Genomic DNA, 16,930 nt, shown 5'->3' with positions numbered 1-16,930 from the left:
ACTCTGCCTTTCAAATAAATATAAACAAACCTAAAAAATATTTTTTTCTGTAAAGAAATCTAAAATTGAAAAAAGTGAAGATAATGCAACTACAAACAAGAAAAAAGGTCTAGCTGAGCCTCCCATGTACTCATCACTCCTTTCACAAGAGGAAAAAAAGTGACCAATCAGATCTGATAGTAACTACCTGATAAAATAAGTTAATTATCTTAAAGGTAAAGATTACTCTCTCAAATAAAGAATCCAATATGAAGAAGGCATTTAAGGGGACAACACAACCCACATACTTTCAAAGCTGAAAAAATAATTTTAAGATCATTTTTATGGACCACTAAAAATAGGGCATCAAATACCATGAATGACGATAATGCATTCAGAAATCAAAAACATTATTTTTTAAAAGTACATCTTATAATCAATGAACTATAATCAATATTGGATACATATAATGGACCATTTGGATGAAATAATTTACTATTAACTGCACAGGTTCAAAAGTTAAGGAATCTGCGGCAGAAGTTTAGCCTAGCAGTTAAGTTGCCATTTCTTATATCTGGAATACCTGAGTCTGGTTCCTAGCTATGGCTCCTCATTCCAGCTTCCTGCTAATGCAGACCCTGGTACACAGCAGTGATGGCTCAAACTGGGTTCCTCATGTGGACAGAGTTGCCAGCTCCTGACTTCCACACAGCCCTGTGGCTTCCATGTGCATCCCCATCTTGGCTGTGGAGAGCATTTGAGGAGTGAACCAGCAGATGGGAGTGCATTCTCTTTCTCCACCCCACATAAATAAATTCTTCAAAAAAAATTAAAATAAGTAGCCCACTGTTGAACCCCTACTACTTTTATGAAGAATCGGTCATATTGCACCAAGAAAAATAGTCAAGTAACAGGTAGCAAAAGAGGAAAGGCACTGAGAGGCTGTGTGTACTTCCAATTCCAAATTGATCTATAACTGCCCTAACTAGAAGTGAAATTCTAGGTCAGAAGAAAGTAAGAATTAAGAATAAAAAAAGATCAGGTTCCAAGACTGGAAATAAAGTAGTCATTGAAGATGGTTCCACCCAGTTAGTATCACCAAGTTAGTGAGTATACTTGTTCACATAAACACACTAGCTAGATTTTACAAAATTATTATTAAAATCTAGCTCTAACTAAGCTGATTTTCTTGCATTTAAGGATTTAAATCAAAATTTTAAGTAATCAGTAGATAGGATATATTGCTTAGTAAAATACAAAACAAGAGAGAGGGATGGGGGAAAGGGAGATATTGAACCAAGTATACACAGTGTCAGACCAGGGGAATAAATTTTACCAACTTCTGCTTTGTACATAGCCACAGTTTAAAAATGTACTGTTTATTTCAAAATTGTAAAATAATAATTTTTAACATTTTTACAACAGAAAAAGTTGGTGAGATAAAGGATATGTTAATTATCTTGATTTACTCTTTCTAAAATGTATAATAGGTCAAAAGATCACAATGTAGCCCATAAATATATGTAATTATTTTTTACTTTTAAAATAACTTTTTAACATGTTTATTTACATGAAAGGCAGTTAGATTGACAGAGAGAGATTTTCCATCCTCTACTTCACTCCTCTAATAGCCACAACAGCTAGGGCTGATCCAGGCCAAAGCCAGGAGCCCAGAGTTCCTTCAGGGTTTACCTGAAACACAGCAGCCGGGACTTGGAGGTTGGCATCACAGCACCCAAAATAAATAAAATTAAAAAAATATATGGGGCAGATGTTACACTGCAACAGATTAAGATGATGTTTATGACACTGCATCCCATATCTGTTCCTGGTTCAAGTCCTAGCTACTCACCTTCCTGCTGTGACCCCAGAAGTCATAAGGGGATGGCAAAAGTGCTTGAGTCCCTGCTACCCATGTGGCAGACCTAGACAAAGTTCCATGCTCCTGACTTTGAGCTGGTCCAGCCCTGGCTGTTACAGGCACTTGAGGAGTGAATCAGTGAATAGAAGATCTCTCCTATATCTCTACTGCCCTCTGTCTTTTGGCCTTTCCAATCAATAAATAAATCTTTTTTAAAAAGTAAATTAAACATAAAAAGGAAATCTAGAAGTTTACTCAACTACTGCAATATAAAAACAGATGCTTCAGATATGATCCTGAATTTCCTTGTTTTTAATTCTACTGCAACAAGGCCCTTAAACTATATTGGTTCAGGCTTTTGTTAATATGACCTCAATAAGAATGATCAGATGGATAAACAAGTAGTCTGCCTTTCACTGAAAAAGTATGAATTTGAACTAATAAATATTCATTGAGTACTTAGAAAAAGACCTCAAGAAGGTCAGAACCCAACATAAATGACTGTCTCTATGAAAAAAATTACATGTTTTTTGATTTCAGTGTGTTGACAGACCAGAGTCCTGTCTCACAGTTATATGAAATACAGTGTTGAAAATGGTATTTTGACAGCTATTCAGAATGAGAGCCACATATTTAACTTATTCTTTCCATATGTGCGGGTTTCTGTTGAAAAACTAGAAAAAAATTAGGTCCAGTAAAATCTAATGAGAAACTGCTAATACAAACACTACAAATGTAAGACAGTACACTAAGTGGTATTCCAGAGGCATTACTATTTGTCTTGTAAATAAACTGCTTCACAATAACAGCTATATGGTAGTAAATTACACCACAACTAATCAGGACTCAGAAAAAAATGAAGAATGAAGACACTGATCAAACTTCTCCTAAACTTCAAAACTGTAAGACTAATGATGAATGTCACTTTTCTCGATTAAACCACTGACCTTCAAAGGAACCAGAAGGAGCAGGTGTTCGGCCCAGCAGTTAAGATATGGATTAGGATGCCTGCATCCCAGATCGGACTACCTGGGTTCAAGTCTCAGCTCCACTCCTGACTCCAGCTTCCTACTAATGTGCACCCTAGGAGGCAGCAGGTGACAGCTCAAATAATTATTTCACTGCTACCAAGGCAGGAAAAGTGGACTGAGTTCCCAGATCCTGGCTTCAGCATGGTTCAGTCCAGCCATTACAAGCATTTGGGGGACTAAACCAACAGATGGGAGCTCCCTCTCCCTCTCCCTCTCCAATAAATTTTACAAAAAAAAAAAAAAAAAAAAAAAAAAACTAAAGAAAAGAAAGCACAGTAGGCTAATTATTCTTCAACAACCTTTTTATTTTTCTGATTCTTAGGAATATAAGTGCCCCCACACAATATATTTAAATGCCAAAATTAAAACAAAATTTGTCTTAAAATATTTCAAAGATTTCAGAAAACTTATAAATATCTGGAAATTTTCTATCCCAAAATTAAAAATTTCTAGTCAAACATTTCATTCTGAAAATGAGAAGGAATGCTTAGCATTAATGAAAAAGCTTCCCATATATTATGGCAGGGCAAACATTTGGCCCAACTATTAAGCCCTCAGTTACAACGCCCACATCGCACATTAGAGTGTCTGGGTTCAATTACCACCTCCCACTTCTGATTCCAGCCTCCTGCTCAAGCAGTTGAGTTCCTCCCTTGCAAGAGACCTACATTAAGTTCCTGGCTCCCTATCCCTCACCACCCCACTGTGAACATTTGGGAAACGAACCAGCAGTTGGGAGTTTATGTGCACGCTTGCTTGTAGTATCTTTCTTTCTCTCTCCTCTTCTCAAATAAATAATTTTAAAAAGGTTAAGTCATAGAAAAATCATATACCTGTATATAAAATTTCTTATGGCTCATAGGCATATAAGCTTTGCCTCTACAAAAGCAATGTAACCAACTGGTAGAAATTGTTAAACTACATGAAATATAGTCCAAAGCTTTCAATCCACTCTCTTCCTAAGGAGCAACGAAAAACTGTTCATGTCAGAACTCTGAAATTTAATACTGGAAAGTATCTTTTTTAAATATCAATATTCACCAGATATCTACTCTGTAAAAAAGGACATAACAAAAAAGTTTCTGACCTTATACTCACTCCCTTCAAAGTAACTAAAATCTTGTAAACCACATGAATTAATTTAGTACTACCTAATGATATCTCAAAACAATTTATCAAGGAGGGAAAAAGAAATAGTAGAGGCAGGCGCCGGCACTGTGGTGCAACAGGTTAAAGCCCAGGCCTACAGTGCCGGCGTTCCATATGGGAGCCAGTTCAGTCCCAGCTGTTCTACTTCCAGTTCAGCTCCCTACTAATGCACCTGGGAAAGCAGCAGAGGATGGCCCAAGTGCTTGGGCCCCTGCACCCACGTGGGAGACTGGGAAGAAGCTCCTGGCTCCTGGCTTCGCCTCAGCCCTTGTCACTGAGGCCATTTGGGGAGTGAACCCATGGATAGAAGACCTTTCTCCATAACTCTGCCTTTCAAATAAATCTTTAAAAAAAAAGAAAAAAAAAAGTAGAGGTAGAGATACTCTTCTGAGGGAGATTCTCAGACCAGAAGGAGGTCAGTAAGAGCATGAAATGAAACTAGATGTCAAAGTCTGGTGCCTGACTGGATCTTCTATTCCAATAGGAGAATACTGTCCAATAGGTCAGATGTCTCGAGCAGAGTCATCTGATCCAGGCTCAGCTACCCTCAATGTAAAGCACACCAGGGGTTTCCTGGACAAATCCAAAACACTTTCCCTAGTTATGACACTGAACACCTCAGGCAAACCTAGATTCCCAGTCACATTAGTTTTTGGAGTGGTAAAGGGAAAGCAATTTAAACATCACTGAGCACCCATATACTGAACGTTATGCAACAGAGCGAGTTCATTGGATTACTGGATTACATATCTTCACCAATTTCAAAATGTTAAGTCTGTCACTGGAACAGGGCAATGGCACCGATCATTTCCTGCTGACTCATCTGACATTGCCTCTTTGGCGATCACTCCTGCTTTCTGTGCCCCTTCTTCCGGAACACCACATTCTCTGGATTTGACTCCTACCTCCCTGGCTGCTGCTTCTCAGTCTCTTCAACTGGCTTGACTTCCTCCACTGGAATAGAAAATACAAGTATTCCAAGGCTCAGACCTCTGCTGTCTTATCTATACTCTCTGCTGTTTTCTCCATAATACCTCCATGTGATCCACCCACCTCTATGACCTTACAGTTTCACACAAGCAACTCCTCCTACATTCCTATCTCCCTCCCAGTGAACTCCCCACTGAGCTTCATACTTGTATACCCAGCTGCCTACTCAACATCTCACCTAAATTCCTAAGGAGTATCTCAAACTTCACATGGCCAAAACAGAATAATCAGTCCACTTAGATTCCTTAGACTCCTCACCTCTCTGGAAATGACACCACTATCCATCATAATTACTAGGTCAAATCTAGTCAAAGATGTCATCTTTGATTCCTCATCCCTTCACTTGTCACCTCCAAAACATCAGTAAATCCCTTCATCTTTATTTCCCAAATACATTCCCAACCTTTCCTCATTTCTCCAATTCCAATCTAGTCCAAGCCATCATCTCTCAACTACTAACTGCAACAGCCTGGCTTTCCTACTGCTATTCTTGCCCCTTTACAATTTCTCCCTCCATGTAGCAGCCAAGACCGATCTGTGATCACCAAGGTTAGGGAATGTCTGTTACCTGTGCCCAGCACTGAGAACATAATGTTTGCCCCACAGCAGGCACTCAATGTGCTGAAAGAATGAACAGGCTCCTCTGCTGCCCATGCATAGCTGGCTTACTCACATAAAGAACAGAATCCAAATAATGCCTTACATTACTACCAGGCCTTCCTAACCTCAGACTGTTGTTTGGGAAACTCTAGACTAATTGGCTTTGATATTCCTCCAACTCTCCAAACTCATATACACCTTGGAGCTCTGACTGTTTCAGTTCCCTCTACTTAAACACTCCTCCTTTCATGTCTGGCTCCTTATCATTTAGGTCTCAGTGCAACCCTGCCTCCTCAGAGAGGTCTTTCCTGACCAGTTTACCCAAAGTAGCCTTGCCCATTCTACACCATCTTACTCAGTTTCCTTTCTTCATACTACTTAACATTAGCTGAACTATCTCATTATCTAATCACTGTTTCCTCCCATTAGAAAATAAGCTTCCTCAGAGCAATGCCCTCACCTTCCTTGTTTAATGATGTATCCCAGAACTAGTACAATGCCTGACACACAACTAGTATTTATTGACAGAATAATTCACAAACATACAAAGGTGACAAACGCTAGGCTAGGTAATGTCAATATATTTTTCTCATTAAAGAAAGTAGAAAGTTGAAGTAAAATACTGGTATAAAAAGCAATTTTATGTTCATTTTATGTTGATCATTCTTGTTCTTAAGTGACCTTACACAATAAATGCTTTTTATTTTACCAGTACAAAATATAAAAAATTTTTTAAAAATGTATTTATTTATTTGAAAGGCAGAGGTACAGAGGAAGAGGGAGAAACGGAGAGAGAGAATCTTCCATCCACTGATGGAAGAGGGAACTCCATCCAGGTCTCCCAAGTGGATGGCAGCTGCCCAAGGACTCAGGCCACTTTCTGCTTTCTCAGGCACATTAGCAGGGAGTCAGATCAGAAGTGGAGCAGCTGGGAGTTGAACTGGTACCCATAGGGGATGCCAGCATCATAGGTGGTGGCTTAACCCACAAAACCACAACACAAGCCCTGAAGATTCTTAAAGTTATAACAATGATATGTTGTGATTTAAATGTTATCTAGATGATTACATTCTTCATTTATTAGTTCACAATTTCTGATAACTAATTAAGCTGTAACTCAGTAAAATATTATCTGGGAGACTTCGTGTCTTCCTCATCTTCTCAGAGCACACATACACACATTTCACCCAGACACAAAAATCATGACTCTCTGAAACCTTGCTGTTTACAATATTAATAGAGGTTATCAACTCACCATTTATTGTCTGGCCTCAGATTAATTTACGGGCTTCATTCAAGATAAGATGTGATCAAATTCCAATTATTAATTTAGTTCATTTCACAGAAGTCATCACTAATCTTGAGATTCATCCCTCCTTATGAAAGAACATGTCCAGCTGAGTTTAAGCTACAGAGTTATATTTAATTGTTACCATAGTACTCTTACATCCATCTAATTCAGAACCACGGCAGAAAACCTTATTATTTGTTGTAATCATACCAGCTATTACCACTATCATTATGACATCACTAAACAAACACCTTTTGACAATGCATTAGCTACAAAAATGTAGACTTGAAGCTCCAGGCAACAAACAAGAAACAGTTTCCTACCACATTTTATTTTTAGCAGACTTTTAAGGTATAATATTCTACCTCAAAATGTTTTTAAGGGTTATTTTATTAATATTTTAAAATATTACTTATCAAGAATATTAACAACTGCAATATTAATAAGTACTCAAAATATCACTATATCATTCTAGACCTCAAATGTCTAAGGGAAATACTTCCTTTATCTAACTTTAAAACTAGCACGCATTTTGAACAACGAGGTAATCTCAAACACACTCAACCAAATGTATAATTATTTGTTCTGGTTAAAATCAGCCACCTAGTGGCAAGGGTTAGGTGCAGCACTTAAGTCACCACTAAGGATGCCGCATCAAATACCAGAGTGCCTGATTCAAACCCAGGCTCCACTTCTGAGTCAGCTTCCTGCTAGTGCATGTCCTTCCTGGGAGGCAGCACATGATGGCTCAAGTATTTGGGATTCTGCCGCCCATGCGGGAGACCAGGATTGAATTCCAGGCTCCTGGCTTCTGCCTGATGCAGCCCTGGCTACTGAAGACGTGGGGAATGAGGCAGCAGCTGTAAGATGTTAAGTCTGTCTCTCAAATAAAATGAAAAAAAAAAAAAAAAAATAGCCATCTAACCATAACTGTCAATGGCAAAAAGGGGGGTGGGGAGCTTTCATTTGATCTTTGCATGGAAATATTCATTTTGGTTTATAACAGTTATCCTGGAAAGTTGAAAAACTATTGGTAAAGCCAAAATTAAATCTTAAAGTAAAGGTTATTTTAGTTCAGTATTTGCCAAACCATCTTTGTTACTGTTTCTTCTTTTATTGCAGTTTCTTTTTTTTCTTTTTATTATTTTTTTGACAGGCAAAGAGGACAGTGAAAGAGAGAGACAGAAAGAAAGGTCTTCCTTTTCCGTTGGTTCAATCCCCAATGGCCGCTGCGGCCGGTGCACCGCGCTGATCCTAAGCCAGGAGCCAGGTGCTTCTCCTGGTCTTCCATGCGGGTGCAGGGCCCAAGGACCTGGGCCATCCTCCACTGCACTCCCAGGCCACAGCAGAGAGCTAGACTGGAAAAGGAGCAACTGGGATAGAATCCAGTTTCCCGACAGGGACTAGAACCCAGGGTGACAGCACCACAGGCGGAGGATTGGCCTATTGAGCCACGGCGCCAGCCTACTGCAGTTTCTTAAGAAGCTTCCTTTAATTTTTTAGAAACTTGGTTCTGTACTACCTTTGGTTCTCCCGTTAGTCTAGTTAGAAGAAAACAAGCCAACCAGCTTCAAGACACCTAGAATCAGCCCACATATTGAGATAAACTCATTTTAATACCAGGAATTATGTTTTATCCATAAACAGTCTTCACACTGGCCCTCAGGACCAAAGAGATTGCTGATAAATTCAATCAGAAGACAGATCATCTTTGTTTTCAGACAAATTTAAACTTGCTCAAAGTAGTCAAAAGATATATTTGACTATTTTGAAATGCGTATTTCATCGAATTTTCAGAAAGGAAAAAAGATCCCCACTTGAACTCAGAAGTCACCCTGACCTTCACCATCTGTTCATCTGCTAAAGAAACACAAAAAGTTTCACCTAAGGAATAACTTCCAAAAGCTAACTTTAAATAATTTTACATATTTATTTGTCCAAGAACAGAATAAAGAAGCTACTCCTGAAAAAAAAATTACAATTCATTCTCAGCACATAAATGAAAAAAAATCTTAATGTTTTCTCACTGCCAAAGCCCAGATAAAACACATATTCTTGTACAGAAATACTGTCTAAACTCTTTAAACTTGGATTATATTTTTAAAGTATCTTCTTTCAGACTATATTCTGTGCCACAGCAAACTTCCAGAAGTTGCAATATTATAAAAGGGCTTCAGTTAATTAACTTCTAAATACTAAGATGTTTTCTGCTTCACAGAAAACCATGGAAAAATAGACACAATGCTTTTGTGATACACCTCTAAACAATTACTATCACAAATAAATTTCAAGAGGTTAAGTTACAAAGACATTACAGATGGCTTTTAACATATATAGACAAACTGAAACCACTCTGTCCATCCCCCAGGGATAATGAAGTATGAATATCAATCACCAAAATTACTTGGTTGGCAGATCTGGTGAACTCTCCATAAGCACCAGAAACCTCTAAACTGCTGCCACCTCCTCCTCCTAGGACAAATCCTGTACATTTTGGAGAAAAATAACTCCCTTTTTAACTTTGATTTTTGTTTGTTTTACTAAACTTGAGCCTTCATCTCTAAATGTGTTGCAGGACTAAACAGAATGATTTTAAGCCTAACTCTGGAGATGGATAGATACACTTTTTTAAAACCCGCATCTCCAATATCTAAACTAGCACATAACTGAATTATTCAAAATTGTAACCACAGTCTGAGTTACCTAGTGCTTGGTAGTTTTAAAACAGAAAATATTACCACCAAAAGACCCCTTCTTAAAGGCTGCTTCTGCTTTTTTTTTTTTTTTTTTTTTTTTTTTTTTTGTCTTGTAAAGGATGGCTTTGGAAATATATACTAATATGTCTCCGAGTTACACAAGTCAACCTCCAACAGTGTGTAGAACAAGGTTACTAAAACAAGAAGCCCCAGAACCACCTACTATTACAGGGAGAAACTGGGGGTATGTGATTTTGGGGTGGATAAAGGGTCCATGTAACTTTCACCTTTTCAAATGGGATCAAAATGCAATTATCATCAAAGTGCCTGGAAGGATGGTCATCCTTAGCTAACTTGTCACGGGCAACACTAGCCTTATTTTTCACCCCAAATGCGGCGAGGATCTGTCCTCGCCTAGCGTCTCCCACTCAATTGGGGAGCAACGCAGGCATGAAATGGCTGTCCTGGGCACACAACCCCTCAACGCAGCACCGATCGCTGCAAACCCCTCATTTTCCTAGAAGGGGCCTGGAAGGAGCTAACGGATTAACAACCCCCTTGCTCAATGGTGCACTGCCCCAGGCTGGACGTGACCTCCTCCCCTAACGCCGGGGCAGACTGCAGGGCGGCGACCAGGTCCTGAGGGGCTGAAGTCCCCTCGGGGGTCGCTTCCTGCGACCGCAGCCCCAGCAGCCTCCTCCTGCCCCAAAACGTGCCGTAGAGGAGCGGCAGCTGGCGTGCGCACAGCAGAGCTGGGCCCGCGCCCCGCACCGATCCCGCGGGCGAGCCCCGAGCCGCCGCCGCCGCAGCACGGTCGCAGCGACCTTCCGCCCCGGCCGCCGCGCGCGGCGGGCAAGCCCCGTTAGCCGCGGCTCACACTCCCCACAGGAAAGAGGATGACGGCGGAAACAAAGCCCAATCCAAGGAGGGCCCCAGGGAGCTCAAAGTTGCGGGCGCTGCGGCTGCGGGCCGCTACGCTGGGATGCGGGACGGACGCGCCCGGGACCGCCGGGGACCCGGAGCTGGCCGCGGGAGGAAACGGGGCGGGCGGGCGCGCGGCGGCGTCGGAGAGGCGGCGGCGGCGGGGAAGGCAGGCCTGAGGAGGGAAGGGAGCGGCGGCGGGGTCCCGAGGCGTCGCGGTCGGCGTGTCCCCCACCCCAGCCGGGTGCCACCCCGTTCCTCACCGGCCGAGAAGCTGCGGGCCCCGCCGGGGCTGTCCCGGCCGCCGGCCTCCGGGGCCAGGAAGCGCCCCCACATCGCGGGCGGGTGGGCCGGGGGCGCCCGATTCCCCACGTCCGTCCTCCTTCGCCTTCGCCTCCTGCTTCTCCCGCGGCGGAAACTTGTGCGGAGCCTGGGCCGTGGCAGCGCCCGCAGGAGGGCGGGCGGCTTAACGGCTGCTCAGCGACGGGCGAGGAGCGAAGGGGCCCGATTCGCCGCAGTGGAGGCGGCTGCCATGGCCAAGCCGGAGGGGCTGAGGCCCGTGCTGGGGAAGCGGCGGCTCCGCTGCGACTGCAGCTGGATCCCTGGCTGAGCCCGGGCTCAAAGGCTCTAAAGCGAAGTTGCAGCTGCGGCTTCTCACCGCCCCCGCCGCCCGCGGAGCCGGAGCCGGGGCCGGGGGCGAGGCCAGGCGTGGGCGGGGCCTCGGGCGCATACTTAAGCGTGCGCGACGCGGGGCGGAGACTGCGGGCCAAGTGGGTGGGCACCCCAGCCCTGCGGTGCACCTCCCGCAGTAGACGGGCTGGTCTCTCCCTCGCCCGTGCCGGTGCCCTGCCAGGTGAACAGGGCGGTCGTTTGGCCGAGGCCCTGTCTGGACGATTCACGCCCCGTTTCTGCCCTTCAGGGCGCCCCCCTCTGAAAAAGACGTAGGGGACCTGCCCCCCGCGTCACCGCTGCTGGAAAAAGAGGCCAACCCAGGAGGGACTGAGTTAGTCCCAGTCTCATTTGGGATTGGGATTACAGTCGTCAGCGCGTATTACACACACATCCTGCATGAATCACAGCCCCGGCACAGAAGAAGAGCCTTCCGTAACTAATTTGATGGAGGTGGGGAGGACAGGTACCAAAACACCTACCACACGGGGAAGCAGGCAGGGAAAACTGGAGATTCAAAAGGCCTGAGAATAATTAGGGCCAGCGGGTTCAAAGAGGGGGACCCTAATAGTGATTTAGTGGCCCTATGATCAACTAGAAGAGAAATGGCAAAGGGTCATTCAGAAAGTTCGTGGGAAAATGCAACTAAAAATTAAGTTGATTTTGATGTTAAAATCTTGAATGTACTCAGAGTGTTCCATAGCTCGCGTTTTCCATGAACTTTCTGAGGACCCTGCATGAGGGTCTCCCCTCCAGCTTCCTACACCTTCAGGATCCCCTTCTGGTTAGTCGGGGCCTCTCACCTGAACCTAGTACAGGAGAAGGCACCTTGAAGAGAAGGGAGCAGCAGCCTCTTATTTTTAAATATTCTCATTGGCATTATGTTGCTCTGTCCAGCGTTCAGATAACAAATAGTTCATTCAAAAAACACTGATAGAGCGCCACAGTGCGAGGCGGGCTGTGAGCCGGGCCACTGAGAAACTCACCAGCATGCAGTTCCTGCCTTCCAAAGGCCGTGAAGCCTGTGATGCTTTCTCCTGTTGTGCGACATTGCTCACCAGGCCTCGTGTTTGTATTTTGCTCAAAGGCACTGTAATTGGGAAATAACCGCTTAACACTTGTAGGAGTTAAGCGACAATCTGGTGTATATACCATCACTTACCACATCTGTGTTGTATCTGGTTGCAGTTTTACCTTTAGTCTACTTCTGTTACACTTTTAATTGTTTCTCCAAATCATGAGATGTTGGCCAAGGGTCAGCTATGGTTATTATCCTGATCTAAATGTGCTTCAGTTCATTTAATATGAAACTTGATATGATAGACTCCAGAAAAACTTAAAAAAATAAGCTCCAAAGAGAAAATTATCAGAAAAGATAAAGCTGTAACGCTTTATCCACATATACGTTTTTCATGGTTTAGTTACCATGGTGACATATTAAGCACAGAGTTTACTAAATATCAAACCTTTTTGATACAGTTCTAAAAATATATAAAATATATTGCAGACATGTCCTGGTCGTTTATGAGTTTAAAATACATTTATTTGTTATTTCAAAACACTACGAATCTCCACTCAGTTCTAAATAGTTGGTTTTATCAATGTCAAGGGCATGTCACCACACACACAAATGGACACATGAAGCTGAGATATTGTCAACCATTTCCATACCTATTAAAGAGTAAAAGCAGACAGTAAAAACATGTTGTTCTTTTCACAAGTGGCACCACAGATAAAATTTTTGTATTCCTATTGGTTAAATTTGGGAGCATTGAGAGCTTAGGTAATAAAATCATTGAAATATTATAAGAATATTATATAGATGATTATGTAATACGTAACTACCCATTTCTTTTAAACAACAAATTCTGAATATATACTGAACTGATACCAACTCCCTAACATCCATGGTACATGAATGATACATGCCGGAGATGTTATACCCAATATACATGGTGCTCAGAATGATTAAAATTTATTCATAGCACAATTTGGAGAACCTAAGGACTATATAACATTACTAAATTTGATATCATAAACTGGCACTTTTTAGTCTCTTGTAGTATGGTAAGAACGCAGGGAGATTCTTACAAGATGGTTATTGTTCAACATCAGTCAACTTCAATCTCAGTAATTGTTCTGTCAAGAAGCTATAATTGAAATTATCAAATAAAATACTGTGTATGTTTGTGAGTATACATATACATGCATATAAATATGAATGAAATGAATGTATATAATGTTTTTGAAGAAGATTTTAAAGAATATAAACTAGGTCACAAAAAAGAAATTGGTAGTAAGTAAAAACACGTTCAACACCCAAATAATAGAAGAGTTTAATACTAAGTTATATTATACTAAACTCTGGTATGATTTGGGTGTTAAAGGCTGGGTCTGCAAGGTGGTGCTATTGGGAGGTGGTGCAACCTTTGGGAGGTGGAGCATCATGGGAGATCTTTGGTCCCTGGGGACATGCTCTTACCAAGTAGATCTCCCAAGAGGGTAGTTATAAAAGCCAGAGATTTGCCTCCACTGACCCAATTTCTGCTGCCTGGCTCACCTTGTGATCCTACATGTAGCTGACCATCGTCCATAGGGCTTTCACCAGAGCTTGCACATTGCCATTTCAGCCTGAAAACTGATTTAAATAAACCTCTTTCTTTCATGTCTCAGGTCTCTCATTGCAATAACAAAAAGTTGACTAATACAAGCTCTCATTTTAAATATGGCATTCCCAACAATGACAATTTTAAATGAAAAGTGTTACATTCATAAATCTTAAACTTGTAAATAAATCTGATTATGTTGAACTATCTTACATGTATTTTTCTGAATTCACATTATCAGATTGGGTGAACAATAACAAGACAACTAAAGAGGGATGTAACAATGGTAAAGCAATATTTTTAAGTTAGAAGAAAATCCCATGCATAATATGAGGAAACCTCAAGAGAGCTTTATATTTACAAAAATATTTTTGAAAAAGTATGTGAGCAAATTAAACCAATCATTAAAAATAGATACAGTGTCTAAAGGACAGTTGCCACCAGATAGAAAAAGATTTATGGGTGAATGCTACAAAGTTATAGGCTCGGCCGGCGCCGTGGCTCAATAGGCTAATCCTCTGCCTTGTGGCACCGGCACACCGGGTTCTAGTCCCAGTCAGGGCGCCAGATTCTGTCCTGGTTGCCCTTCTTCCAGGCCAGCTCTCTGCTATGGCCAGGGAGTGCAGTGGAGGATGGCCCAAGTGCTTGGGCCCTGCACCCCATGGGAGACCAGGAGAAGCACCTAACTCCTGCCTTCGGATCTGCGTGATGCACCGGCCGCAGCGCGCCTGCTGCAGCGGCCATTGGAAGGTTAACCAACGGCAAAGGAAGACCTTTCTCTCTGTCTCTCTCTCTCTGTCTCTCTCTCTCACTGTCCACTCTGCCTGTCAAAAAAAAAAAGTTATAGGCTCGATAATTCTGTATTAAGGTTATATCAAGGACCATGGTTTACGTCTAACAGATCACAAAAATTACAAGTTACGAAGTTCATTATCAGATTTAGAATCCCAAATAATCATTTGTAATGATAGAAAAGTAAAACTAAAATGGGTTTTTAAGATGGATTTGAAATTTTAATTGGATTCCTGTTTGCTGGAATTCAACTATACAATAGTAAATAAAAGACAAATAGGTTACTTAGCATGTCTGAGCCTCAGTTCTCTCATGTATAATTTGGTGACTAAAATAGTAACTACCTCATAGGGTTGCTGTGAGGATTTAAGTGACTTAATATCTTAGTAAAGTTCATGAGTGCACCCTACATTGGTGATACAAATAATCCAGAGGTGGACCTCTGTTAGATCTTACTAAGAAATATAACATTCATTGGTCTTGGCCAGGTCAGTTGTAGATCAGGTGTTATCTACATGTATCACAATAAACACTAACTATTATCAATTCCTGATCTTTGGGATTATTAGGAATTATGGTGACATAGAATACTCTTGAGAAATACTTATCAAATCCTTTGGAGCCAATTCATAGAAGTCTTAATTCTAAGTTGTGATTCCCCAGCTCTCCATGTAGATGTTTGCTTGGCTACAGGGTTTGGTGTTTCACCAAGTGCTACCAAAATATAAGAGAGAAAATTAGGGAGAGGGGACTGGGTGATATGACCAGGGTAAGAGGATAAGGATGCCTCATCTTAAGTTTCTGATTCCTGTTAAGTTACAAAAAATGAATCTCATTGGTACCTTTGATTCCAGAGTTGAGTTGCAATGACCACTGAGAAAGTAGCTAAGATATGAAACTCAGAAACAGTCTCTGACATACAGAGGGTAAGTGGAAAGATGGAATTGTGAAATTCAACGAAGCGGATTGTGTCTCCACTACACACACAAACACAGCCTCCTATCTGACCCACACTAGTGGAAAAGATGATGATTTAATAACAGAAAACATAAAAAATGTTATGGAATTGGGTGGAGATACATTCAGTGGAAAATGAGATTTTCAAAAGAGTATAGTTGGTAGCAGTTATTACAGGAAAAACTCATTTGAGTATATACTTATAATAATTTTATACTTCTCACTATAGCAATTACATATTATATGTAATTCTTAACACAGTCTATCCTGAAAATATAATATGAGCTCCATTTTACAGATGAGAAAAAAAGAACCAGAGAAATTAAATAAGGTCATACAGAAAATAAGGAGCTAGAATTCAAGTCTGATCCACATGGTTAAAAATAAATAAATAAAAACTTGCTTTTTCCACCATACTCTTTAACATGTGGTAAAATATAAATTATAAGCTTTTTTCAGATGCCATGTGAGAAGGAAGTACCTAATTATAGGGTTTCTGTGTGGTGTTTAGGGTTCAGTTAAGACTGGAGATCATGTGACATTCTTGTGTAATATTGTACAATTTTTGTTTAGCTGAACCCAGCAGTCTGAGAATGGGAATAAAGAAGCAGCTCAGTAGAGTTTTGCAGTGTGGTCACTCATACAGGGAAAAGGGATGAGGTACTTAATGATATTGGCTGGAAAATGGTTGAAGTGGTGAGAAACTGGGTCTAGCTTAACCAGAGAGAGCAGTGAAATCCAGAGAGAGCTGAAATGTTGAGAGAAGGGCAGGGGGATAAGGAGGTGGAAGTTTGTATTCAAAGAGCAAATATAATGAGAGTAAGGGAGTGAAAGTTGGAAAAATATGATGTTAAGGTGAAAGAATTTAGTATTTCAGAGATGGAAGAGGGTAGAGATAGATTATGAGTTAGTCTCTCTGATCTCCCTTCAAGAAAGATCTTAGTACTTGACTGTCAAGGCTGCAGTTGGCTCACAGTCTCCAGCTACTGGCACCTGCAACATCTGCCTTAGCATATGAGTGGCCACTCCACTTTTTCCAGGCATCCCCAGCCAATGACTGAACTTGGCAAAGATACTAGATCTTGTCATTCATTCCAGGACGAAGCCCTTCTAATCATCAGTCTTTGGTCTCCAGATCTAAATTTGGTTGACTGAGATCTTGTCAGATCTGCGTTGTGGTCTGACCCTTTCCTTTCCAATCCTGCTTCTTTCCTCTTTCGTATTTCTCACTTGTCACTTACCAATAAATCTCTTACACTCCTCATTCCATTTTAGCCTTTGCTTCCTGGAGAATTCAAATGACATAAACTGTAAAGAAGATCTGTACTCCCATTCTTGCTGAAGCACTCTTCACAATATCCAATAAATGGAAACAACCTGTCATCCAT

The 16,930-nt window shown here is 41.4% G+C and overlaps 2 protein-coding genes across 7 annotated transcripts in view; both read right to left on the bottom strand.

The window, feature by feature from the left end:
- The window catches only part of MCM9 (minichromosome maintenance 9 homologous recombination repair factor), a 404,677-nt gene that overhangs the window by 124,910 nt on the left and 262,837 nt on the right, over positions 1-16,930 (bottom strand). The window lies entirely within an intron of this gene.
- CEP85L (centrosomal protein 85 like) overlaps positions 1-16,930 on the bottom strand; it is a 184,618-nt gene that overhangs the window by 160,875 nt on the left and 6,813 nt on the right. Inside the window, exons 1-2 of one of the 5 annotated variants that reach the window (XM_017345337.3) lie at positions 6,866-10,724; positions 4,926-4,974 (exon numbers count right to left, since the gene is read on the bottom strand). The exons of 1 other annotated variant lie outside the window; for it this stretch is intronic. In XM_017345337.3, the coding sequence (XP_017200826.3) occupies positions 4,926-4,974; positions 6,866-6,868 (52 nt within the window). In that variant the 5' untranslated portion in view covers positions 6,869-10,724. Of the gene's footprint in view, positions 1-4,925; positions 4,975-6,865; positions 10,725-10,781; positions 11,239-12,173; positions 12,358-16,930 lie in introns of those variants that run through there. 3 more of the 5 variants (XR_011388554.1, XM_051855383.2, XM_002714781.5) reach the window with 3 other exon arrangements.

This window comes from Oryctolagus cuniculus, chromosome 5 (assembly GCF_964237555.1).
Source record: "Oryctolagus cuniculus chromosome 5, mOryCun1.1, whole genome shotgun sequence".
Classification (NCBI taxonomy): Eukaryota; Metazoa; Chordata; class Mammalia; order Lagomorpha; family Leporidae; genus Oryctolagus; species Oryctolagus cuniculus.
This window is presented reverse-complemented; position numbering and strand designations above follow the sequence as displayed.